This window comes from Mustelus asterias, chromosome 23 (genome assembly GCF_964213995.1).
Source record: "Mustelus asterias chromosome 23, sMusAst1.hap1.1, whole genome shotgun sequence".
In the NCBI taxonomy this organism is placed as follows: Eukaryota; Metazoa; Chordata; class Chondrichthyes; order Carcharhiniformes; family Triakidae; genus Mustelus; species Mustelus asterias.
The window spans coordinates 11190250-11217574 of record NC_135823.1 but is presented as its reverse complement, the minus strand read 5'-3'; the positions used below and the strand labels follow the sequence as shown (position 1 = coordinate 11217574).

Genomic DNA, 27325 nt, shown 5'->3' with positions numbered 1-27325 from the left:
GAGAAACCGTGGAAATGTGGGGACTGTGAGAAGGGATTCAGGTTCCCATCAGAGCTGGAAACTCATCGGCGCAAGCACACTGGAGAGAGACCGTTCACCTGCTCTGTGTGTGGGAAAGGTTTCACTCAGTTACCCCATTTGCAGACACACCAGCGAGTTCACACTGGGGAGACGCCATTCACCTGCTCTGTGTGTGGGATGGGATTCACTCAATTATCCACCCTGCTAACACACCAGGGAGTTCACACTGGGGAAAGGCCATTCACCTGCCCTGAGTGTGGGAAGGGATTCACTCACTTAACCAATATGCGTGTACACCAGCGAATTCACACTGGGGAGAGGCCGTTCACCTGCTCTGAGTGTGGGAAGGGATTCGCTCAGTTATCCAGCCTTCAGAGCCACAATGTCACTCACACCAATGACAGACCCTTTAAATGCTCTGACTGTGGTAATGTCTTCAAAAGGTCTCAGGAACTGATGATCCACCAGCGCATTCACACTGGGGAGAAACCGTTCAGCTGCACTCACTGCACAAAGAGGTTTCGAATGTTACATACGCTGCGGGAACACCAGCGAGTTCACACTGGGGAGATGCCATTCAGCTGCTCTCACTGCCACAGGAGATTTAGAACGTCATCCCACCTGCAGACACACCAGCGAGTTCACACCGGGGAAAGACCGTTCACCTGCACTGAATGTGGGAAGGGATTCAGAGATTCATCGACTCTGGTGAGACATCGACGAGTTCACACCGGCGAGAGACCGTTCACCTGTTCTGACTGTAGGAAACGATTCATTCAGTCATCCCATCTACTGAAACACCAGCGAGTTCACAAGTGATTATGTGGGTTGGATTCTGCTGTTATTGCTGCTGTTAATCACAGCCAGTGACTGAACCATGTTCATTCTGACAGTCGGTGAAGTGGGAGGGTCGGAGGGTTTCTTTCTGCTGGACTGGCCAGTCTCACAGCTTTGCCTCCAGTGGGCTGATGCTCTTTGAGCCTGGGAGAGCACATTTCCACTGAAATGATCCACAAAAGCTGATGAAGGACATTTATTTTATCCTGGATAATAAATAGTGTTTTTCCTACCACTACAGATCGATCGAAAATAAACACAGAAATGATGCTGAGAGGAATGGGTTTGAATTCATGGGACATTGGCACCAGTATTGGGGAAGAGGGGGCCTGTACTGATGGGACAGTCTTCATCTGAATCATGCTGGGACCAGAATCATATAACTGGGGATGTAGATAGGGCTTTAAACTGTGTGTGTCTCTGTGTCGGGTTCAGTTGTATGGAGAATTAGAAAATGAAAGTTAAAGGAGAGGGTAGAAGTGCAGGTTAATGATGAGGACTTTCAACTAGCTAAAGGAGCCGAGGGCTCAGGAGAGGTTAGCAAAGTTTCAAGATCACGTAATAGAACAGAGAGTGTAGGAGGTGGCAGGAATCTAACCTCAGGCAGAGCAAAAAAGGATGACAAGTATGAGAAGGGAGTTGGTCAATGCAGGACTGAGTGTGTTGTACCTAAATGCGCGCAGTATACGGAACAAAGTAAATGAGCTTGTTGCGCGCATTGAAATTGGCCGGTACGATGTTGTGGGCATCACAGAGACGTGACTGCAAGGGCTTCAGGGCTGGGATCTAAATATCTGAGGATATGTGTCCTATCAAAAGGACAGGCAGATGGGTAAAGAGGGCGGGGTTACATTGTTAGTCAGAAATGAAGTTAAATTGATAGCAAGAAGCGATTATAGGATCAGAAGGCATAGAATCTCTCTGGGTAGAGTTGAGGAATCGCAAAGGGAGAAAAGACCCTGATGGGAGTTATGTACAGGCCCCCGAGCAGTAGTCAGGATGTGGAGCAGAAAATAAATCAGGAGATAGAAAAGACATATAAAAAAGGCAGTGTTATAATAATCATGGGGGACTTCAATGTGCAGGTGGGCTGGGAAAATCAGGTAGGTAGTGGATCCCAAGAAAACAAATTTGTGGAATGTCTAAGAGATGGTATTTTTTGGAGCAGCTTGTGACAGAACCTACTAGGGAACAGGCAATTCTAGATTTGGTGATGTGTAATGAGGCAGACTTGATTTGGAAACTTAAGGTGAAGGAACCCTTAGGGAGTAGTGACCCCAAAATGATAGAATTTACCCTGCGGTTTGAGAGGTAGAAGCTGGAATCAGATGTAACGGTATTACAATTAAATAAAGGTTACTGCAAAGACATGAGGGAGGAGCTGGCCAGTGTTGATTGGAAAGGGAGCCTAGCAGGGAAGACAGTGGAACAGCAATGGCAGGAGTTTTTAGGGATTATTCGGGAGGCGCAACAGATATTCATCCCAAGGAGGAGGAAACATGCTAAGAGGAGGACGAGGCATCCATGGCTGACAAGGGAAGTCAAGGACAGCATAAAAGGAAAAGAAAAAGCATACAAAGTAGCAAGGATTAATGGGAAGCCCGAGATTGGGAAACCTTTAAAAGCGAGCAGAGAACAACTAAAAAAGCAATAAGGGGGAGAAGATGAAATATGAGTTAAAGCTAGCTAGTAATATAAAAGAAGATAGGAAGAGTTTTTTAAATACATAAAAGGTAAGAGAGCGGCAAAAATAGCCATTGGACCACTGGAAAATGAGGCTGGAGAAGTAATAATAGGAAACAAAGCAATGGCAGAGGAACTCAATAGTTACGTTGCATCAGTCTTCACGGTGGAAGACACCAGTCGGATGCCAGAGCTCCAGGAGAATCAGGGGGCACGGGTAAGTGTAGTGGCCATCACTAAGGAGAAGATTTTGGGGAAACAAAGGTCTGAAAGTGGATAAATCACCTGGACCGGATGGACTACACCCCCGGGTTCTAAAAGAGATAGCTGAGAAAATTGTGGAGACACTGGTGGTGATCTTTCAGGAATCACTGGAAGCAGGGAGGGTTCCAGAGGACTGCAAAGTAGCGAATGTAACACTGCTGTTTAAGAAGGGAAGGAAGCAGCAGATGGGAATTATAGGCCGGTTAGCCTAACATTGGCAAGATTTCAGAGTCCATTATTAAAGATGAGATAGCGGAGTACTTGGAAATGCATGATAAACTAGGACTGAATCGGCAAGGCTTCGTCAAGGGGAGGTCATGTCTGACAAATCTATTAGAGTTCTTTGAGGAGGTAACAAGCAAGTTAGATAAAGGAGAACCAGTGGACGTGATTTATTTAGATTTCCAGAAGGCCTTTGACAAGATGCCGCATAGGAGACTGTTAAATAAGTTAAGAGCCCATGATGTTGAGGGTAAGATCCTGGCATGGATAGACCAGAGCCTTATACAGCCTCAGAAGTACATCCCTGCTCTTATATTCTAGCCCGCTCAACGTGAATGCTAACATTGCATTTGCCTTCCTTACTGCCGACTGAACCTGTATGTTATCCTTAAGAGAATCTTGAACAAGGCCTCCCAAGTCCCTTTGTGCTTCTGATTTCCTAAGCATTTCCCCATTTAGAAAATAGTCTATGCCTCCATTCCTCCTTCCAAAGTGCATAACCCCACACTTTTCCACATTGTATTCCATCTGCCACTTCTTTGCCCACTCTCCAAGCCTGTCCAAGTCCTTCTGCAGCCCCCCTGCTTCCTCAATACTACCTGTCCCTCGACATATCTTTGTATCATCTACAAACTTAGCAACAGTGCCTTCAGTTCCTTCTTCCAAATCGTTAATGTATTTTGTGAAAGGTTGTGGTCCCAGCACTTACCTCTGAGGCATGTTGAGGATAAGATCCTGGCATGGGTAGAGGATTGGCTGACCGGCAGAAGGCAGAGAGTGGGGATAAAGGGGTCTTTTTCAGGATGGCAGCCGGTGACTAGTGGTGGCCTCAGGGGTCAGTGCTGGGACCACAACTTTTCACAATGCACATTAACGATTTGGAAGAAGGAACTGAAGGCACTGTTGCTAAGTTTGCTGATGATACAAAGATATGTAGAGGGACAGGTAGTGTCGAGGAAGCAGGGGGGCTGCAGAAGGACTTCGACAGTTTAGGAGAGTGGGCAAAGAAATCAGAAGCACAAAGGGACTTGGGAGGCCTTGTTCAAGATTCTCTTAAGGTTACCGTGCAGGTTCAGTCGGCAGTTAGGAAGGCAAATGCAATGTTAGCATTCACGTCGAGCGGGCTAGAATACAAGAGCAGGGATGCACTTCTGAGGATGTCTAATGCTGTGGTCAGGCCCCATTTGGAGTATTGTGAGCAGTTTTGGGCCCCATATTTAAGGAAGGATGTGCTGGCCTTGGAAAGGGTCCCGAGGAGGTTCACAAGAATGATCCCTGGAATGAAGAGCTTGTCGTATGAGGAACGGTTGAGGGCGCTGGGTCTGTACTTGTTGGAGTTTAGAAGGATGAGGGTGGACCTTATTGAAACTTACAGGATACTGCGAGGCCTGGATAGAGTGGATGTTTCCACTAGTAGGAAAAACTAGAACCAGAGGGCACAACCTCAGGCTAAAGGGATGATCCTTTAAAACAGAGATGAGGAGGAATTTCTTCATCCAGAGAGTGGTGAATCTGTGGAACCCTTTGCCACAGAAGGCTGTGGAGGCCAGCTCATTGAGTGTCTTTAAGACAGAGATAGATGGATTCTTGACTAATAAGGGGATATGGGGTTATGGGGACAAGGCAGGAGAATGGGGATGAGAAAAATATCAGCCATGATTGAATGGCAGAGCAGACTCGGTGGGCCAAGTGGCCTAACACGGCTCCTATGTCTTATGGTTTTATAGAAAGGGGGGAGGGTCAGGCAGAACAAAAGGGAAAGTCAGGGATTGGTTAGAGGGCGGGTGAGATTGAATGACAAAATGTCCTGGAACAAAAGGCAAAGGGAGAGGTAATGGTTGTAGTAAAGAAACAAAGCATTGATCCAGAGTAAGTGTTAATGGCAGAATAAAGGACAGCTCTGTCTGGAAGCAAAAACAGTAAGGAGCCTAACAACACCAGGTTAAAGTCCAACAGGTTTATTTGGTAAACCTGTTGGACTTTAACCTGGTGTTGTTAGACTCCTTACTGTGTTTACCCCAGTCCAACGCCGGCAGTTCCACATCATGGAAGCAAAAAAACATGAAAACAAGATGGAGACTGGCACTCGGCAAAAAAAACAAATCAAAATGGAGGAGAGAGTTCAGGGTGTGAAGTTGTTGAACTCAATGTTGAGTCCAGAAGGTTGTAAAGTGCCTCATCGGAAGATGAGGGGTTGTTTGTCCAGCTTGTGTTGGACTTCTCCAGAACATTCCAGCAGGCCGAGGACAGAAATGTGAGCATGAGAGCAAGGTGGTGAATTCTAATGGCAAGCAAGCAGAAGGTCAGGGTCGTGTTTGTGGACTGAGCGGAGGTGTTCCACAAAGAGGGCAGAGAACAGGCTACAGATGAATTAAAGAGAAACCATTTGTGTCCAGAACATTGTGAACATCCTTTTACTCTGGTTGTCTTTGATCCTCAAGTCATTTTCTGTTTGTTTTTAACCAAGTTCTGTTTCATTCATAAACTTTAATCGGTAAAAATATTTGATTGTTCTGGACTTTTCCTGATGAGATTGATGCACTTTAGGGAAAGTGGGTGAGAGGGGTTGGCAGGCTCTTTCACAGAAAGTGAGTCCCTCTAAGGTCATTGGCAAAGGAGCCAGACGGGGAAATGAGATTTTATTTTATTTTTTGATGCAGCGAGTTCTGATCTGCCTGAAAGCAGATTCAATAGAATCTTTCTGAAAAGTAAAGACTTGAAAGGGAACAATTTGCAGGGCTGTGGGGAAAGAGCAGAGCAGTTGGATGAATTAGAGATTTCTTTCAAAGAGATAGCAGGGGCACGATCGGCTGAATGGACTCCTCCTGCAGCCTGTCAATCTCAGCCTCTTGCTCTTGTGCAGGTTAAAAGGGACAGATTTCATTGCAGCCTCTTCCCTGTATATGTATTTAACGAGACGGGTTTCTCTTTGGCTCTGAGTGACCGATGTAACAATTGGTTGGAGGCCCATTTCCCAGTCAGTCCTCCAGCATCTTCCTGTCTCTCTATTAGTGCGACACCCATGGCAGTTTCCCAACTGGGACACAGGCCCCGTTATTCTCAGCTAAATGCAGCCCTCAGCTCCGTCGCCTGGCTGTCATTGACACAAGCAATTGAGAGACAGAAAGGTGCCCCAGGCTCAAATGGGAAGTCGAAACTTGTGGTTTTAAATGAACTGTTAGGATCTCTGTAACAATCAATAATTTAAACAAATTAATTCTAAACCCAGTGAACAAATTAAAGCATCACATGACAGAACTTCACGTTTCATGATTTTTACTCAAACAAACAAACTGGAAGCAACAATGACTGGCTTTTTTGGGGAACATTTCCCTTAAACTGTAAAATTGAACTTTACCTTTTTACTCTTAACAAAATCAAATATACACTCAACAGTTATATTTTACGCTGTCTTGGAAAGTAGGCACTCAATTCTCCATGAATGAGTCCAAAGTGATTCTTCACTTCCTGATGGTTTATTTCCATTGTTTTCCTTTTCCAGTCTGGCAAACTTTAATCCCTGTGATGGTTCCCCTGCACATATTCCCACCAATCAAGCAAGGTAAATCTTCCAGCCTTGTTTCACAAATCTCAGGAATTTATGACCAACATACAACATAGGAGCAGAAGTAGGCTATTCGGCCCCTCGTCTGCTCCATCATTTATTTAGATCATGGCTGATCTGTTTGTGTTTACTTTCACATTCCTCTTCTACACTTGATATATTTGATTACCCAACAAGAATTGGGCTAAAGGAAATATTCTGCGGATGCTGGAATCGGAAATAAAAATAGAAAATGTTGGACAATCTCAGCAAGTCTGATGGCATCTGTGGAGAGAGAATAGAGACAGCACTTTGAGTCAGGGTGACCTTTTGTCAGAGCTGAAGATGAGGAAAATTGGACAAGATTTATACTGTGAGGGTCAAGAATTGGGAATCAATCTATTAAACCTCCTGTGAATCACTTTCAATGCATTTGTATCATTTCTTAAATAGGAGAGAAAGCTGCACCCAGTATTCAAGATGCAGCCTCAGCAACAGCCTGTGTAGATGGGAATTAACAGTAGAAAGGACTAGATAAATCCAGAATTAGTTTTAGGAATAATCAAATTCTTTTAACATTTTTTATTTGTTATAAACTTTTATGAAAAAGTAATGTTGAATATTCATTCGCGGTCAGTGTGCAAGGTAAATTGAAACTGAAATGAAAGATGTAGAAACACAATGGACTTTTGATTAAGAAACTGAAACATAAAGCATGAAATATTCTGGGACAAAAGCCAGACAGCAGGTCAATATCAGAGACAAGAAAACCAGTTAAGAAAACGGAATTTGTAGTTGAGAATTCTGATTAATTCTATATACCCAACTTGAGGATAATTAGCAGCTAATGTTTTAATATGTGGTTTGAGAATAATACAAAATATTAAGTAACATATTAATAATGTCTCTAAAGAAGTGATTTTTCTTGTTAAGAAATGAATTTATAACATGCCAGAAAATGAAAGATGTATTTGTGAAAGATATCATCACAAGTCTGGCATAAATAATGCAACAAAGTAAATTACCAATGCATATCTAAGCCGGATGAATAAGTCCAATAGATAAAGGTGCCTTCAATAGAACCGGTTTAAATCGGTTAGAAAATGCTGAATCATAAGAAGCCACTTTTGGGAACTTCCATAAAACAGGCAGACGAATGACAGATTTATATTTGAAGGTGTCAGAGATTACTGATTGAAGGACATGCCATCAACAGATTGACAGATCGGTAAATGAATGGAATTGCTGTTAATTAAGAGCTGACCAGATTAATCTGATTAAAAAATGTACAACTATGCTATTTTTTGGCATGAAACCTGAGATCTTTGTGAAAAGCCTGCGAGCACATTAACTGTGTAGGTGGAACCATTGATCTCCCATTTTGGCCAAATGAGATTTGCTTTGTCTTAATTGTATGTTTGTCTGAATATTGTTGAGTTGTAATGTTTTTGATTCTAACATGTTAATGTTTTAATAAAACTAGTTTAATTGAAGAATTTCATTGAACTGAATAAACCTTTTGAAATGAAATGTTTAATGAAAAGATTTAGTCTTTAAATTAATCAGGCCACCTAAAATAATTTCCCACAACACCCTGTACAACTGAAGCATAATATCTTTACTTCTATGTTCAATTTCTGTCATAATGAAAGATAACATTCCATTTGTCAGAACTTTGATTTATTTGAACTAAGATTTATGGAGTTCACTTGTTTTCAATAACCTCCCTAATCACATGTCACACCAGGTTCCAGTGACTTAATCATATGGCAAGAAAGAATACTTTAAATGGAATCACTACTGTACATGAGGAGGCCATTTGGCCCATCGAGCCTGCACCGACAACAATCCCACCCTATCCCCGTAACCCAACATATTTATCCTGCTAATTCTCCTGAAAGTAAGGGTAATTTAGCATGGCCAATCAACCTAACCTGTACATCTCTGGCACATTCAGAAAGTTTAATAGCCCTTAAAAAAGTAACAAGTCAGAAAGATAAAAAGCAAAGTGTTGATTAACAGCAAGAGGAGAAAGTTTAACGTTAACAATTGAACAGACTACTCTCCATCCCTCTCAGACCAGGACATGAAGTGACGGCTCCGAAAACATGGACAACAGCTCTCAACGCCTCTCTGTAAATTCTACCTCTCTCAACCAAATTGCCTTCTCAAGACCTCTTTTTTATACTTTCAAAATGTTGAAATCACACCTTACCCCATTGTTGGAAAGTAGCCAAATAGTCTACAACTTGTCAGGAATGAAATTGGTTTGGTTTTTAGCTGATTGCACACATTGTCTTAATTTTAAGAGAATTCTTTCTCGCAAACTATGGGCCCCGTTTTACCATTTTGGTTCTAAGTGCTGACTCCGGGCGTGATTCAGATCTGACTTGTAAACCTGTTCGCAGGTGCCCCCAAACACACTCAGCCTGAAAAAAAGTCGTGAATCTGAATTGCGCTGTGGGCGGGGCTTATTGTGCCCGAAACGCTGCTGCTCCAATCGGAGCCTTCAACTGCACATGGGCAGTAAAAATAAATTTGAAAAACGCTCCACTGTCATATCGCTCCAGGGCCACAAAAAGCGGAAAAAGGGTCCTGGGAGCGATGGCCCCACATACATCGGCCCACCCCCACAACATAACTGTCCCCCTTATCCACCCACTCCCCCCGCAACCGCTACCCAGACAGATCACGGCCCCCTGCCCTACTTCCCCCCACACCAATCGCCCACAGAGTGGCAGCGGACACTCCCTTCCCCCCCACCAATCGCCTGCAGAGTGGCAGCGGACCCCCCTTGCCTCTGCCCCCCGCCCCACCACCAGAGAATGATCTGGCCCTCCTCCTCTCCCCACCTCCCATGCCCCACCAGAGAACGATCTGGCCTCCTCCCCTCTCCCACCAGAGAATCACCTGGCCTGCCTCCTCCTCCCCCCCCACCCCGCCCCGCAACTAGAGAATGATATGGCCTCCCTCCCCCTCCCTCCCCCCCCGACCCTTCCCCCCCCGACCCTTCCATCCCCCCCCCCCCATCAGAGATACATCTGGCTCTCTTCCTTCCCCCCTCAACCAGAGAACAATCAGGCCTCCCTCCACTCCTCCCTCCACTCCTCCCTCCCCCCTCCCTCCACTCCTCCCTCCCCCCTCCCTCCACTCCTCCCTCCCCCCACCAGAGAATGATCTGGCTTCCCTCCTCCTCCTCCCCCCCCCCCCCACACCGCCCCCCCCCACACTGCCCCCCCCCCCCGCCCGCCCGCAGGGAATGATCTGGCCTAACTCCACCCCCCCCCCCACCCCACCAAAGATATATTTGGCCCTCCTCCTTCCCACCCCCCCTCCACCAGAGAATGATCGGGCCTCCCTCCTCCCCCCCTCCCCTCCCCCCAACCCCCCCCTCCCCTCCCCCCAACCCCCCCCTCCCTTCCTCCCACCAGAGAATGATCTGGCCCACCGACCCCACCCCTGCCGCGACCCCCGAACCAGAGTCAGAGTCAGAGAGCTGCCGGAAGCTCTGAACGTACCTCTTCAGAAGCTGGAGCGCCCGAAACAGACCTTTGCTGAGCATGTCTGTTTTGCGCCGAATCTGGATGCGTGAACACAATGGTAAAGGGGGAAATGGCGGTAAGTTTGGGCCTCCAGCTCATTAAGGCAATTTAAATGCATGCAATTGCATTTAAATTGACGTTGCACCCATTTCGGACACGGTGTCGATCACAGCCATTTTCGGGCCTTGGTAAAGTGGGAATCTGCGTGGACGCAGGCCCGGATCCTGCTGTTCACCTCATACCCGACTTTACCAAGTTTTCGTGCCCGAAAACAGGTGCAATGCAATGATAAAATCGGACCCTATATCTTTTAGCTTGGGGGAGCCTGAGTTTCGACCAATAATTGGTGAACATCTGTCATTCAATATTGAGACATCTTGATCAGGAGCCGATTCATTCCCTCCAGTCAAGATTAACAAGTCCTGTTATTATTTTTATTATTTTACTGGCGTGAGAAGGGAACATCTTATCATTCCCACAGCATTTTAACTATTCTTAATGTGTTTATAATTCGAAAAGTTATAAAATTTTGTGTTCAAATTTACATTTCCAGCCCAATATATATACTAATAAACTATTTATTCTTTAATTGCCTCACAATTAAGGCTGTCTATTTAACTAATCTGGCTACTTTCCAATTGTGGGAACTTCAATCCACAAATAAGGTAGTTGAATGTGTTGTTAAAAGCAGGATGTTCTTTACATAAAATAAATAACAAACGTTAAGAAAACAGTGGTAAACAAAAGAAAACAGGAGCACTAGAATCAGCTTGGACTTACAGACTGAAACCCTGCCCAAAGCCCGCACGTGCTCAGAAGGGAGAAAGGCTTAGAAGAACACTCTGTAACACTTCTCCTCCCCTTCAATTTCAATCCTCCATCAGGACAGAAATACAACAAAAGTAATGTCTTTAACGATACGGAAGTCTGTCAGGAGCTTTGTGGTTGCATTGCGACCTGTACAATACCACTGGTAAATCTTGTAATGGTGGATCTGGAATGGTCGGTGAAGAGGTAGTTTGAGAATCTGTACATGGACATTCCTCTTCCAGTCCCACAGCAGAGTCAACTGGTAAACCTGGAAACACAGGAACCACTTCCTGGTGAACGTCCACAGCAGCATGACGCTCTGCTATGTTCTCAGTAACGGTTGCTGACTTTGAAACTTCTCCTGACTCGGGGTCACACAGCAAGCGAATATGGTCTTGGTGTCTGCAAACAACTCTTCCGTTTTGCAGTCTCATGACCCCAGGTACTGGACCACTTTGGTTCAAAATTATTCCCGGTAACCACCTTTGGTTACTCCCAAGATTTCTGATATAAACCTGACCATCATCCAATTTGAACTGCCTCTCTTTGGCGTGGTAGTCGTGTCCCTCCTTCTGCTTCTCTTGTCTCCTGTTCACTTTTGCTCTGAGATCTGAATGAAGCAGATCCAGATGAGACTTCAGCCTTCTACCTAAAAATTCTGCAGGAGAGAGTCTGGTTGTGGATTGTGGCATGATGCGATACTGGAACAAAAATCTTGAGAGCTTTGTTCTTAAAGTATCACCTGCCATTCTCCTCAATCCCTCCTTCAGAGTTTGAACAACTCTACTAGACCATTTGTAGCCAGATGGAACGGTTCAGTACGCACATAGCGTATATCATTCTTTTACATGAATTCCTGAAACACCTCTCCTGTAAACAGAGTGTCGTTATCTGAAACAAGTGAATCTGGTAACCCAGGGCTTGTGAAAATTTGACAGAGCTTCTCTATTGTCACAGGAGCTGGAATATTTCTCATGATCTGTGCTTCCAACCATTTTGAATGAGCATCTACAATGACCAAACACATGTGATTCATGAAAGGTCCCCCAAAGTTCACATGTAGTCTGGACCATGGCCTACCAGGCCACTCCCAAGGATGAAGTGGTAATTTACCTGTGGTGAACCATTGTTGGTTACCACCAGGAGTGCTGAGCCATGGTCTGGCCAGTACTATGAGTCTGTAGATATGTTACTGTTGGGCTGTTCTACCTGTTAATATAGTCCTATGGTACACCTCAGTTGGCTCCGCCTCCTGGGAGAGGTATAAAGGTCACTGCTCTGCCTGGTGACCCCTTAGTCTGGGATTGTATATTGTATATAGTAGCTCCATTATTGTTGGCAATAAAAGCCTTTATTTCCCGGGTACATCCTGCCTCCCGTGTGATTTATCGCGCATCAGTACCCAGTTGGGGAGAGTGAACTCAGAAGAATCATTCAATACTCAAGCCTGATTCAATCGACAAACTGTTTATTGAGTTACACCAGCGGGGAGAAGCCACTGGGATTGATCATGTGCAACCCCATTTGTTACGGGGCTTTTTCAGAGACTAAGTATTGCCAAAGCTTTAGCTAATACAAAGACTTGCAAAGACAGTATCCTGGTGAATGACGTTTTTTTATTGACCAAAGTACACTGGGAGAAGAATGCTCGGGTGCTAGGCAGTCCAGCACTCCTCTGAGGTTACATTACATTTGTCAATATAATTATACAATTTCCAAGTTCATTTTTCCAGCCCTCTGGTTCATCCCTGACAGATATGAACTAATTATCATTAGTACAAGTCAATCTTTGTTAATAAATGTCATTTACCTGAGCCAAATACATCCTACACTCTGACAGCATGGGAATTCATTGGTTCGTATAATCCAGAAGCTCCCACTCCCTGTCACCGAGCAACTTGTACTATGTAAGTCATAGAGTTCAAAGGTACCTTTCCCACTGTCTCTCAATTACATAAGTGGAAGAGTTCAAAAGTCTTCATTCTCAGGTCTGTGACGAATTTTCTGATCAGTAGTAATTGAATTACTCCATTAAGAACATAAGAAATAGGAACAGGAGTAGGCCATCTAGCCCCTCGAGCCTGCCCCGCCATTCAATAAGATCATGGCTGATCTGAAGTGGATCAGTTCCACTTACCCGCCTGATCCCCATAACCCCTAATTCCCTTACCGATCAGGAATCCATCTATCCGTGATTTAAACATATTCAACGAGGTAGCCTCCACCACTTCAGTGGGCAGAGAATTCCAGGGATTCACCACCCTCTGAGAGAAGAAGTTCCTCCTCAACTCTGTCCTAAACTGACCCCCCTTTATTTTGAGGCTGTGCCCTCTATTTCTAGCTTCCTTTCTAAGTGGAAAGAATCTCTCCCTGACCACCTGCTAGGCACCTGCTAGCCACCATTCCTGCTAGGCTTGAGAACTTGCACTTTCCATGACTTATACTAATAAGTGGCTGCATTATTCTTAAAGAATGTGGTTCTTCTCACTTAGCTTTCATCCCATTATACCTTGGGGCAGCCTGCATTTGGCCAAGGCGTACAGACCATTTTCAAAAATACATGTTTAAGTCTGAAATTCATGTTGAAATCTGAAATATACGTTTAAATAATCTGAGTGTGGTTATATGTGTTTCTACGCAAACAGTACCTCTGTAAGATAAGTATCCAAGGCACACTGTGATTCTTATTCTAAATTAATCCACTCAATTCCAGTAGTCTTTATTAGTATTTTAAATCCCAGAGTATTTTGAAATTCTCTAACCACCAAACAAAGAAAATCATCAATTTTTATTCAGTTACTCGGCCCATCCCAGCTGGACACAATCCAATTAGAATAGTTATAGATTATATACATTATTTATAGGTCCAATGAAATTAGTAACTGGGCATTCTGGGGCTTTGTGATCATCTCATGAACAGATAGGTGCCCCCATCATGATGTTTTCCAGACCCTGTTATCTACCATTCTTGGGCTTTCCTTGTACATAGACTCCCTTAGTTTGAAAAGGGGTGGATTAAAAGTTCTCAAATGGATGTCAGCATCCTTCCTTTGTTTTAATCTAATGATGCTGGCATCCTTCCTTTGTTTTAATCTAAGGATGCTGACATCACTCTGGGAATCATTTGAATTTAATAATCTCTCCTTTTAAACTCTTTTCTTCAGTGTCCAATTCCAGAATTTTCCTTTTCATTGTGTTAATTGTGTCAGGAATAAATCTTTGGACCTGACAGGAAGTTTAACCCAAGATCAATCCAACACAGGATTGGTCAGAATCATTTCACATGTCCCAAATTTTAAATAACCATTACAAATTAAAACTCTCATTCTCACATGTGTGAATTGTATCCGGATTAAAATTCCCACATGTTTAGTAAAATATCCTGGAATCATGTCTCTGGCCAGTGAATATGGCTCCAGGTTCATAACTTTCAAAAAAAAAACTTTATTAATTACACTTTTTAAAAAATCTGTTTGATTTAAATCACAGACAGAAAACCTCAAATCTTGAAACATTCAACCCACAAATATCATCCATACACAAGCAGAGAAACTTAGCATGTGCTTTACAACAGCAATAACTGAATTGAATTTGTTAAGCGTCTTGTGGTTCTAGAACATAGAACATAGAACATTACAGCGCAGAACAGGCCCTTCGGCCCACGATGTTGCACCGACCAGTTAAAAAAAAAAAAAACTGTGACCCTCCAACCTAAACCAATTTCTTTTCGTCCATGAACCTATCTACGGATCTCTTAAACGCCCCCAAACTAGGCGCATTTACTACTGATGCTGGCAGGGCATTCCAATCCCTCACCACCCTCTGGGTAAAGAACCTACCCCTGACATCGGTTCTATAACTACCCCCCCTCAATTTAAAGCCATGCCCCCTCGTGCTGGATTTCTCCATCAGAGGAAAAAGGCTATCACTATCCACCCTATCTAAACCTCTAATCATCTTATATGTTTCAATAAGATCCCCTCTTAGCCGCCGCCTTTCCAGCGAAAACAATCCCAAATCCCTCAGCCTCTCCTCATAGGATCTCCCCTCCATACCAGGCAACATCCTGGTAAACCTCCTCTGCACCCTCTCCAAAGCCTCCACATCCTTCCTGTAATGTGGGGACCAGAACTGCACACAGTACTCCAAGTGCGGCCGCACCAGAGTTGTGTACAGTTGCAACATAACGCTACGACTCCTAAATTCAATCCCCCTACCAATAAACGCCAAGACACCATATGCCTTCTTAACAACCTTATCTACTTGATTCCCAACTTTCAGGGATCTATGCACACATACACCTAGATCCCTCTGCTCCTCCACACTATTCAAAGTCCTCCCGTTAGCCCTATACTCAACACATCTGTTATTCCTACCAAAGTGAATTACCTCACACTTCTCCGCATTAAACTCCATCCGCCACCTCTCGGCCCAACTTTGCAACCTGTCTAAGTCTTCCTGCAAACTACGACACCCTTCCTCACTGTCTACCACACCACCGACTTTGGTGTCATCAGCAAATTTGCTAATCCACCCAACTATACCCTCATCCAGATCATTAATAAATATTACAAACAGCAGTGGCCCCAAAACAGATCCCTGAGGTACACCACTTGTAACCGCACTCCATGATGAATATTTACTATCAACCACCACCCTCTGTTTCCTATCCGCTAGCCAATTCCTGATCCAATTTCCTAGATCACCCCCAATCCCATACATCTGCATTTTCTGCAGAAGCCTACCATGGTGAACCTTATCAAACGCCTTACTAAAATCCATATATACCACGTCCACTGCCTTGCCCCCATCCACCTCCTTGGTCACTTTCTCAAAAAGCTCAATAAGGTTAGTAAGGCACGACCTACCTGCCACAAAACCATGCTGACTATCACCTATCAATTCATTACTCTCCAAATAACTATAAATCCTATCCCTTATAATTTTTTCCAACATCTTGCCGACAACAGAAGTGAGACTCACCGGTCTATAATTCCCGGGGAAGTCTCTGTTCCCCTTCTTAAACAATGGGACAACATTCGCTAACCTCCAATCTTCTGGTACTATACCAGAGGCCAACGACGACCTGAAGATCAGAGCCAGAGGCTCTGCAATCACTTCTCTTGCCTCCCAGAGAATCCTTGGATAAATCCCATCCGGACCAGGGGATTTATCTATTTTCAGACCCTCCAGAATATCCTGCACATCCTCCTTATCAACTGTAATACTGTCTATTCTACTCCCTTGCAACCCAGTGTCCTCCTCAGCTATATTCATGTCCCCTTGCGTGAACACCGAAGAGAAATATTGGTTCAATGCTTCACCAATCTCCTCCGGTTCCACACATAACTTCCCTCTGCCATCTATAACTGGCCCTAAACTTGCCCTAACCAACCTTCTGTTCTTGACATACCTATAGAACGCCTTAGGATTCTCTTTAACCCTATCCGCCAAAGTCTTCTCATGTCCCCTTTTAGCCCTTCTAAGCTCGCTCTTCAACTCCCTCTTAGCCAATCTAAAGCTTTCTAGTGCACTACCCGAGTGCTCACGTCTCATCCGAACATAAGCCTCCTTTTTCTTTTTAACCAACAAAGAAACTTTGTTCTGTTTTTAAACTTCCAGAAATGTCTTTAATAAAGACTCAAGATAAGGTTATTTCCTCAGAAAGATAAACCTTAACAAATGTAGCCCAGAACAATGATAAAACACATCTACAAACATCCATATAAAACAAATGAAATACATAAGTTCTCATTGCTCGTAAATATCAAACAAGAAATTATTTCTAGCAGCTATAGCGTCTTAAAGCGACAGTGCACTACAAGCTCACAACCCTTGATTAAAATAAGATACAAGATCCTTCATTATAACTTAACCTTTTTTCAGCCAACTTCCAAGGCCTGATTTTATAAACAACTTCTAGTCTTTGTTGATTTAAAATCCCAAACACGTTACCACCTGCAAAATCTTGCTCTTTATCTGGGGTTGAGGTGACAACATGATAAAATTCTCAGTTATTCCAAATTCCTCCAGACTACACTTAAAATTTCCACATTTAACTGGTTCCCCTAAATCCTCAATTATAAACTAAAATATGAAATCATAGAAACCCTACAGTGCAGAAACAGGCCATTTGGCCCATCGAGTCTGCACCGACCACAATCCCACCCAGGCCCTACTCCCATATCCCTACAAATTTTACCCACTAATCCCTCTAACCTACGCATCTCAGGACACTAAGGGGCAATTTTAGCATGGCCAATCAACCTAACCCGCACATCTTTGGACTGTGAGAGGAAACCGGAGCACCCAGAGGAAACCCACGCAGACACGAGGAGAATGTGCAAACTCCACACAGACAGTGACCCAAGCCGGGAATCGAACCCAGATCCCTGGAGCTGTGAAGCAGCAGTGCTAACCACTGTGCTACCGTGCCGCCCCACAGACACGAGTTTCTGGGTAATTCAAAAACAAATCAACTGTCTGCTGAAAGGGTTAACTTTTCTAAACAACCTAAAGGGGTGGGGAGTGAGCAGAAAAAACTTGGCACACAATTGAATACATTGGCGAAGGGAAGGCGGTAGATGTGGTTTATATGGATTTTAGCAAGGCGTTCGATAAGGTTCCCCATGCAAGGCTTCGAGAAAAAGTAAGAGGGCATGGGATCCAAGGGGCTGCTGCCCTATGGATCCAGAACTGGCTTGCCCAAAGGAGGCAGAGAGTGGGTATAGATGGGTCTTTTTCTAAATGGAGGTCGGTCACCAGTGGTATGCCCCAGGGATCTGTTCTGGGACCCTTGCTGTTTGTCATTTTCATAAATGACCTGGATGAGGAAGTGGAGGGATGGGTTGGTAAGTTTGCCGACGACACGAAGGTTGGTGGGGCTGTGGATAGTCTGGAGGGATGTCAGAAGTTACAGAGAGACATAGATAGGATGCAAGACTGGGCGGAGAAGTGGCAGATGGACTTCAACCCAGATAAATGCGTAGTGGTCCGTTTTGGCAGGTCAAATGGGATGAAGGAGTACAATATAAAGGGAAAGACTCTGAGTACTGTAGAGGATCAGAAGGACCTTGGGGTCCGGGTCCATAGGACTCTAAAATTGGCCCCGCAGGTGGAGGAGGTGGTTAAGAAGGCGTATGGTGTGCTGGCCTTTATCAATCGAGGGATTGAGTTTAGGAGTCCGGGGATAATGATGCAGCTATATAAGACCCTCGTCAGACCCCACTTGGAGTACTGTGCTCAGTTCTGGTCGCCTCATTACAGGAAGGATGTGGAAAAGATTGAAAGGGTGCAGAGGAGATTTACAAGGATGTTGCCTGGATTGAGTGGCATGCCTTATGAGGATAGGCTGAGGGAGCTCGTTCTTTTCTCCTTGGAGAGACGTAGGATGAGAGGAGACCTAATAGAGGTATATAAGATGTTGAGAGGCATAGATCGGGTGGACTCTCAGAGGCTTTTTCCCAGGGTGGAAATGGCTGCTACGAGAGGACACAGGTTTAAAGTGCTGGGGGGTAGGTACAGGGGAAATGTTAGGGGTAAGTTTTTCACACAGAGGGTGGTGGGCGAGTGGAATCGGCTGCCGTCAGTGGTGGTGGAGGCAAACTCAATAGGGTCTTTTAAGAGACTCCTGGATGAGTACATGGGATTTAATAGGATGGAGGGTTATAGGTAGGCCTAAAAGGTAGGGATATGTTCAGCACAACTTGTGGGGCCGAAGGGTCTGTTTTGTGCTGTAGTTTTCTATGTTTCTAATTACATCACTTTACATAATTTAAAAAAGTTCTCTAACAACAAAACAAACTTGATTTTAAACTTCATCTATTAATGTTTTTGTTATATTCCTCAATCTAATTATTTCAATTTGATCAGTTTTTGTTTGGGATGGGTAACTTCTGTTCTTTATAAACTGGTTCACTCATTTTGTTAATTCTACATGGGCTCGGAGAATCAGAACTCAGACTTTATCATCCTTATCCTTTTTCCCCTTTTGCCACCACTCTCTCTGTTTTGCGGGAGGGTCGTGGGGATTCCAATCAGACCTCATCATTTTATCATAAAAGTAAAATACTGAGGATGCTGGAATCTTAAACATAAACAGGAAATGCTGGAAAATCTCTGCAGGTCTAACAGCGTCTGTAGAGAGAGAATAGAGCCAATGTTTTGAGACTCAGGACTTTCTGATATCCAGCACATCCCAGCCTATTCCGTTAGCAGTTGGTTACTCAGTGCAGCTGCCTGTGTTCTGATAAGAGGGGTCCTGCTAAGTAGTTTTAATGGTCTGTGACTGCAATAACTGAGCAGTCACAGGAATGTGGTCAAGATAATCCAGTCCCATAATGCCTCACATTCAATCTGCAGTCCTTCAAATATAACAGAAAATGTGGCTGTATGGAACAGATAAAAGCAAACTACCGCGGTGCTGAAATCTGAAACCAAAAGAGAAAATGCTGGAAAATCTCAGCAAGTCTGGCAGCATCTGTAAGGAGAGAAAAGAGCTGACGTTTCGAGTCAAAGAACATAGAACAGTACAGCACAGAACAGGCCCTTCAGCCCACGATGTTGTGCCGAGCTTTATCTGAAACCAAGATCAAGTTATCCCACTCCCTATCATCCTGGTGTGCTCCATGTGCCTATCCAATAACCGCTTAAATGTTCCTAAAGTGTCTGACTCCACTATCACTGCAGGCAGTCCATTCCACACCTGAACAACTCTCTGCGTAAAGAACCTACCTCAGACATCCTTCCTATATCTCCCACCATGAACCCTACAGTTATGCCCCCTTGTAATAGCTCCATCCACCCGAGGAAATAGTCTTTGAACGTTCACTTTATCTATCCCCTTCATCATTTTATAAACCTCTATAAAGTCTCCCCTCAACCTCCTCCGCTCCAGAGAGAACAGCCATAGCTCCCTCAACCTTTCCTCATAAGACCTACCCTCCAAACCAGGCAGCATCCTGGTAAATCTCCTCTGCACTCTTTCCAGCGCTTCCACATCCTTCTTATAGTGAGGTGACCAGAACTGCACACAATATTCCAAATGTGGTCCCACCAAGGTCCTGTACAGTTGCAGCATAACCCCACGGCTCTTAAACTTCAACCCCCTGTTAATAAAAGCTAACACACTATAGGCCTTCTTCACAGCTCGATCCACTTGAGTGGCAACCTTCAGAGATCTGTGGATATGGACTCCAAGATCTCTCTGTTCCTCCAGTCTTCAGAACCCTACCTTTGACCCTGTAATCCACATTTAAATTTGTCCTACCAAAATGAATCACCTCACATTTATCAGGGTTAAACTCCATTTGCCATTTTTCATCCCAGCTTTGCATCCTATCTATGTCTCTTTGCAGCCTACAACAGCCCTCCACCTCATCCACGACTCCACCAATCTTGGTGTCATCAGCAAATTTACTGATCCACCCTTCAGCCCCCTCCTCTAAGTCATTAATAAAAATCACAAATAGCAGAGGACCAAGCACTGATCCCTGTGGCACTCCGCTAGCAACCTGCCTTCAGTCTGAAAATTTTCCATCCACCACCACCCTCTGTCTTCGATCAGATATGATGTGGAGATGCCGGTGTTGGACTGGGGTAAGCACAGTAAGAAGTCTCACAACAACAGGTTAAAGTCCAACAGGTTTATTTCGTAGCAAATACCATAAGGTTTCGGAGCACTGATCCTTCGTCAGCTCTCAAACAGTGCAGAGACACAGAAATCAAGTTACAGAATACTAATTAGAATGCAAATCTCTACAGCCAGCCAGGTCTTAAAGGTACAGACAGTGTGGGTGGAGGGAGCATTCAACACAGGTTAAAGAGATGTGTATTGTCTCCAGACAGAACAGCTATTGTATTGTCTGGAGACAATACACATCTCTTTAACCTGTGTTGAATGCTCCCTCCACCCACATTGTCTGTACCTTTAAGACCTGGCTGGCTGTAGAGATTTGCATTCTAATTAGTATTCTGTAACTTGATTTCTGTGTCTGTGCATTGTTTGAGAGCAGATATCCACTCCATCTGACGAAGGAGCAGTGCTCCGAAAGCTTATGGTATTTGCTACCAAATAAACCTGTTGGACTTTAACATGGTGTTGTGAGACTTCTTACTTCGATCAGATAGCCAGTTACCTATCCAATCGGCCAAACTTCCCTCTATCCCACACCTCCTTACTTTCATCATAAGCCGACCATGGGGGACCTTATCAAACGCCTTACTAAAATCCATGTATATGACATCAACTGCCCTACCTTCATCAACACACTTAGTTACCTCTTCAAAAAATTCAATCAAATTTGTGAGGCATGACTTGCCCTTCACAAATCCGTGCTGACTATCCCGGATTAATCCGCATCTTTCTAAATGGTCGTAAATCCCATCCCTAAGGACCTTTTCCATCAATTTACCAACCACCGAAGTAAGACTAACCGGTCTATAATTACCAGGGTCATTTCTATTTCCTTTCTGAAACAGAGGAACAACATTCGCCACTCTCCAGTCCTCTGGCACCATCCCCGTGTACAGTGAAGACCCAAAGATCAAAGCCAAAGTCTCTGCAATCTCATCCCTTGCCTCCCAAAGAATCCTAGGATATATTTCATCAGGCCCAGGGGACTTATCAACCTTCAGTTTATTCAAAACTGCCAGTACATCCTCCCTCTGAACATCTATTTCCTCCAGCCTATTGGCCTGTAACACCTTCTCTTCCTCAAAAACATGGCCCCTCTCCTTGGTGAACACTGAAGAAAAGTATTCATTCATCACCTCGCCTATCTCTACTGACTCCATACACACAAGTTCCCACTACTGTCCTTGACCGGCCCTAACCTCACCCTGATCATTCTTTTATTCCTCACATAAGAGTAAAAAGCCTTGGGGTTTTCCTTGATCCGACCCGCCAAGGACTTCTCATGCCCCCACCTAGCTCTTCTAAGCCCCTTTTTCAGCTCATTCCTTGCTAACTTGTAACCCTCAATCGAGCCATCTGAACCTCGTTTCCTCATCCCTATATAAGCTTCCCTCTTCCTTTTTACAAGACATTCCACCTCTTTTGTGAACCATGGTTCCCTCACTCAGCCATTTCCTCCCTGCCTGACAGGGACATACCTATCAAGGACACCCAGTATTTGTTCCTTGAAAAAGTTCCACTTTTCATTAGTGCCTTTCCCTGACAGTTTCTGTTCCCATCTTATGCCCCCTAATTCTTGCCTAATCGCATCATAGTTACCTCTCCCCCAATTATAAACCTTGCCCTGCCATAAGGCCCTATCCCTCTCCCTTGCAATAACAAAAGACTCCGAATTGTGGTCACTATCTCCAAAGTGCTCTCCCACAACCAAATCTAACATGCCCACATGACCCTTCGTCAAAGCTTCAAGGCATAGAAAGTGGGAGATATTTATACTGCAGGGTGAGGGAATGAAAGAGGAGTCATAGCCACAAAGCAAGGGAAAGACTGCTAATGGCAGTCCAGAGAGAGAATAAAAGGTGTGAATGGCCAAACGGCAGAGAAGCTGAAATCAAAGGATAAGCTGTGGACAGATGAAGATGTGGGGGGAGGGGGGCATTCACATATTTTATTCTCTTGATGGACTGCCATTAGCAGCCTTTCCCCTTGTTTTTATGGCGATAACTCATCTTTCATTCCCTTACCCTGCAGTATAAATATCTTCCACTTTCTCTGCATTTGAGCTTTGACAAAGGGTCATTTGGACTCAAAACGTCAACTCTTTTCTCTCCTTACAGATGCTGCCAGACCTGCTGAGATTAACCAGCATTTTCTCTTTTGGTTTCTCTCTCATGTGGCTGCCTCAGCCATGGTCAACCCCAATTCTGCCTTCTTGAACTGCTACAATGCCTGAGGTGTAGGTACACCCATAGTGTTGTGAGGGAGGGATTTCCAGCTGCACATTCCAGACTTTCATTAGAATGTAGATGGATATCAGGTTGATATATTCCATTCAATCTCACTCAAGATGAGTTATTCAACTTCCTTTATTATCCAGAACAATTTATTCACAATATTGTTAATTAATTAAACTAACAAACTAATATATCATGTTTTCAAAAAATACATGCTTAAATTCTTTAACAGTGGTTATATGTATTTCTATGCAAACAGTACCTTTGTAACTCCAGGTACTTTGTGATTTTTCTATACTATATTCACTCTAAATCTATTAGTCTTTTTAGTCCCAGGTTATCCTGAACCCCCTCTAACAATGCACAAGCATGTAAATATCTCCAAGAGAAAGTAATCAATTTATTCATCCCATCGACACATGCCAGACTTTCACTAGACTGTAGGTGGATACCAGATCGACATATTCCATTCAACCACATCCAAGGTGAGTTATTCCAATTCCTTTATTGTCCAGGACAATATATTCACAATGTCTTTAAAACAGAAATTAAACATTCCCATTTGATTCCAGGTATTAACATATTCTGTTAGTTTGTTCTTTATTATCGATGTCAGGCTGGGGTTGTTCCCCTTGGAGCAAAGGAGGTTGAGGGGAGATTTGATAGAAGTGGACAAGATTCTGACAGGTTTAGATAAGGTGGACAAAGAAAAGCTGTTCCCATTAGCTGATGGGACAAGGACGAGGGGGACACAGATTTAAGATCTTGGGTCAGATTTGCAGGAAGGGATGTGAGGAAGAATATTTTGATGCAGTGAATGGTAATGACCTTGAACTGGCTGCCTACGAGGGTGGAGAAATGGAGACAATAAACAATTTCAAAGGAAATTGGATAGGTATTAGGGAGTTTCCAAACAGAAATGCTGACTAAATATCTCTGAACTTCCTAACACCATATTACTCTGTGATCCTCGTGAATTTTGAAACCAGGTATTTGCAACAAGGCTCACAGAGTATCAGCCCACAGGAGGCAAAGCCGTGAGACCGGCCAGTCCAGCAGAACGAAAACCCTCCGACCCTCCCCATTGACCATCTGTGAGAATGAACAAAATAAAGTTTTTTAATTAATTAGTCACAAGTAAAGCTTACACTGCAATGAAACTGTGAAATTCCCCTAATCATCACACTCCGGCACCTATTCAAGTCAATGTACCTAACCAGCACGTCTTTCAGACTGTGGGAGGAAACTAGAGCACTCGGAGGAAACCCATGCAGACATTAACCACAACGGGAATCGAACCCGGGTCCCTGGCTCTGTGAGGCAGCAGTGCTAACCACTGTGCCACTGTGTAATTGAGAGCGGAAACAATAACAGCAGAATCCAACCTCTAATCACTTGTGAGCTTGTCGGTGTCTCAGCAGGTGGGATGACTGACTGAATCCCTTTCCACACTGAGAGCAGGTGAATGGCCTCTCCCCAGTGTGAACTCGCTGGTGTGTCCGCAGGGTGGATGCATCAGTGAATCCCTTCCCACACTGAGAGCAGGTGAAAGGCCTCTCCCCAGTGTGAATTCGATGGTGTGACTGCAGGTTGGATAACTGAGTAAATTCTTTCCCACACTGAGAGCAGCTGAATGGCCTTTCCCCGGTATGAACTTGCTGGTGTCTCTGCAGGCTAGATAACTGAGTAAATGCTTTCCCACACTCAGAGCAGATGAATGGCCTCTCTCCGGTGTGAATTCGCTGGTGTGTCTGTAGGGCGGATGAATCACTGAATCCCTTCCCACACTGAGAGCAAGTGTATGGTCTCTCCCCAGTGTGAATTCGCTGGTGTGTCTGTAGGGTGGACAACTGAGTAAATCCCTTCCCACATTGAGAACATGTGAATGGCCTCTCCCCAGTGTGAACTCTCTTGTGTGTCTGCAGGTTGGAAGCATGACTGAATCCCTTCCCACACTGAGAGCAGATGAATGGTCTCTCCCCAGTGTGAAGTCGCTGGTGTCTCTGCAGGGTTGATGAATCACTGAATCCCTTTCCACACACAGGGCAGATGAATGGCCTCTCCCCGGTGTGACTGCGCCGATGAACTTCCAGCAAACATGGGAATCTGTATCCCTTCCCACAATCAACACATTTCCATGGATTATTCATGTTTTGGTGGTCAGTGTATCTCTCCAGGTCAGAAAATCATTTGAACCCACACACAACACGGGTACAGTCTCTCGCTGCTGTGAATGGTGTGATTTTTTTTCAGGCTGTGTAACTAATTAAAGCTCTTTCTACAGTCAGTTCACTGGAACACACTCACTCAGGTGTGTGTGTGTCAGTGCTTTTCCAGTCACACTGATGCTTAAAATCTTTTGAAGCAGACAGAACAGTAAACATTTCTCCTTCTAGATTCATAGGCCGATAATATTCAGGTCCCAAGGAATATGACTCTGTCAGATCTAGATGTAATATTTCAGATTTCTGTTATTCTTCCTCTTCTGATATCCTGTGAGAACAATTTACAACAATTCAGAACAGATAATTTTAGTTTCTATGGAATATTCTTTCCTCTCACATTCCCCAAAAGCTGAAATTCATAGAATCCGTACAGTGCAGAAGGAGACCATTTGGCCAATCATGTCTGCACCAACAACAATCCCACCTACATCAAATCCCCGCAACCCCATGTATTTACCCTGCTAATCTCCCTGACACTATGGGGCAATTTAGCATGGTCAATCAACTTAACCTGCATATCTTTGGAGTGTGGGAGGAAACCAGAGCACCCGGAGGAAACCCATGCAGACATGGGGAGAACGTGTAAACTCTACGCAGTCACCCAAGGCCAGAATTGAACCTGGGTCCTTGGCACTGTGAGGCAGCAGTGTTAACCACTGTGCCATCATGCCACTCCATCCCACACACTCTCCCTCCATTCTCACTCAGTTGTATCTAATATTCACCCTCCCAATTCTCCTGAAGGTGCTGATTCAGGCTGATTGACAGATCCACGCTCACTGTTTCCTGTCCTGGATACATAGAGCTGTAAATCTCCATGCAGGCTGCCAGACAGATATATGTCTATATGACTGGACAAAAACGTGTGGAAATATACAGATTGGATTCACTTCCTTTCCCTTCAGTTGCTGCAAGTCACAAATTTCCCCCAGAATGAGAAAAGAAATGAAAAGGGAGAGAAAAGAAAGTGTTTTACTCACAGATGTCGGTGACAAGAGGAAGTTTTAGACTGGTGCTCAACCTTCATTCACACAAGGCCTGCGCTCTGATTAATTGTAAGAGCAAAGTCTTCTTCCGGTCCTCCAATTCTTCCCATTGGTTGAAGCTGGTGAGAGGCAGTGAGTCGGGACCACATATGTGCTCGTTTCGGGAGGAATGCGCATGTGCGGGGTTTTGGGGGAATGCGCATGTGCGGGTGAGGACCCGGGACAAACCCGGCGCGCTGACCACTATCTGTCCGGGTCTTGCAGCCTTTCCCATTGGACAACAGCTCAGCGCGGCTGGAGTGCAAAGTCTCTCCCACCCCCACGTGGGGCTCCGCCCCTCATTGTCTGTCTGCGGGGGATTGACCAATGGGAACTATGGAGGACCGGAAGGACTCTGCACCTCCAACCAATCAGAGCCCCAGACTGAATGCGGAAGTTGGCCAATGAACTTGTTCAACTGCTCATCACTGCCTGGCAAAGCTGCTGCTCAAAGAACAACAAAGAACAAAGAACAATACAGCACAGGAACAGGCCCTTCGGCCCTCCAAGGCCACGCCGCTCCCTGGTCCAAACTAGACCATTCTTTTGTATCCCTCCATTCCCACTCTGTTCATATGGCTATCTAGATAAGTCTTAAACGTTCCCAGTGTGTCCGCCTCCACCACCTTGCCTGGCAGCGCATTCCAGGCCCCCACCACCCTCTGTGTAAAATATGTCCGTCTGATATCTGTGTTAAACCTCCCCCTCTTCACCTTGAACCTATGACCCCTCGTGAACGTCACCACTGACCTGGGGAAAAGCTTCCCACCGTTCACCCTATCTATGCCTTTCATAATTTTATACACCTCTATTAAGTCTCCCCTCATCCACCGTCTTTCCAGGGAGAACAACCCCAGTTTACCCAATCTCTCCTCATAACTAAGCCCCTCCATACCAGGTAACATCCTGGTAAACCTCCTCTGTACTCTCTCCAAAGCCTCCACGTCCTTCTGGTAGTGTGGCGACCAGAACTGACCGCAGTATTCCAGAACCAACGTTCTATACATCTGCAACATCAGACCCCAACTTTTATACTCTATGCCCCGTCCTATAAAGGCAAGCATGCCATATGCCTTCTTCGCCACCTTCTCCACCTGTGACGTCACCTTCAAGGATCTGTGGACTTGCACACCCAGGTCCCTCTGCGTATCTACACTCTTTATGGTTCTGCCATTTATCATATAGCTCCTCCCTACATTATTTCTACCAAAATGCATCACTTCGCATTTATCAGGATTGAACTCCATCTGCCATTTCTTTGCCCAAATTTCCAGCCTATCTATA

General features: G+C 44.6%; 2 protein-coding genes across 3 annotated transcripts in view; one reads left to right on the top strand and one right to left on the bottom strand.

Annotated features, from left to right (window-relative positions):
* LOC144510519 (uncharacterized) overlaps positions 1–3497 on the top strand; it is a 41936-nt gene extending 38439 nt beyond the window's left edge. Inside the window, exon 2 of one of the 2 annotated variants that reach the window (XM_078240011.1) lies at positions 30–3497. In XM_078240011.1, coding sequence (XP_078096137.1) covers positions 30–840 — 811 coding nt within the window. In that variant the 3' untranslated portion in view covers positions 841–3497. The remainder of the gene's footprint in view (positions 1–29) is intronic. The other variant, XM_078240008.1, reaches the window with a different exon arrangement.
* A 19407-nt stretch (positions 3498–22904) lies between these two features.
* On the bottom strand, positions 22905–26349 carry LOC144510340 (uncharacterized). The gene is made up of 2 exons (XM_078239780.1): positions 25997–26349; positions 22905–25284 (listed from the first exon to the last, which is right to left on the bottom strand). Exon 2 carries the CDS (start codon positions 24939–24941, stop codon positions 24183–24185), a length of 759 nt encoding a protein of 252 aa, XP_078095906.1. The 5' UTR covers positions 24942–25284; positions 25997–26349; the 3' UTR covers positions 22905–24182.
* Between the last annotated feature and the right edge of the window lie 976 nt (positions 26350–27325).

What these genes read in the sequence shown, in the direction of transcription:
- LOC144510340 (XM_078239780.1), bottom strand. Translation starts at nt 24,941, where the DNA reads ATGAATAATCCATGGAAATGTGTTGATTGTGGGAAGGGATACAGATTC.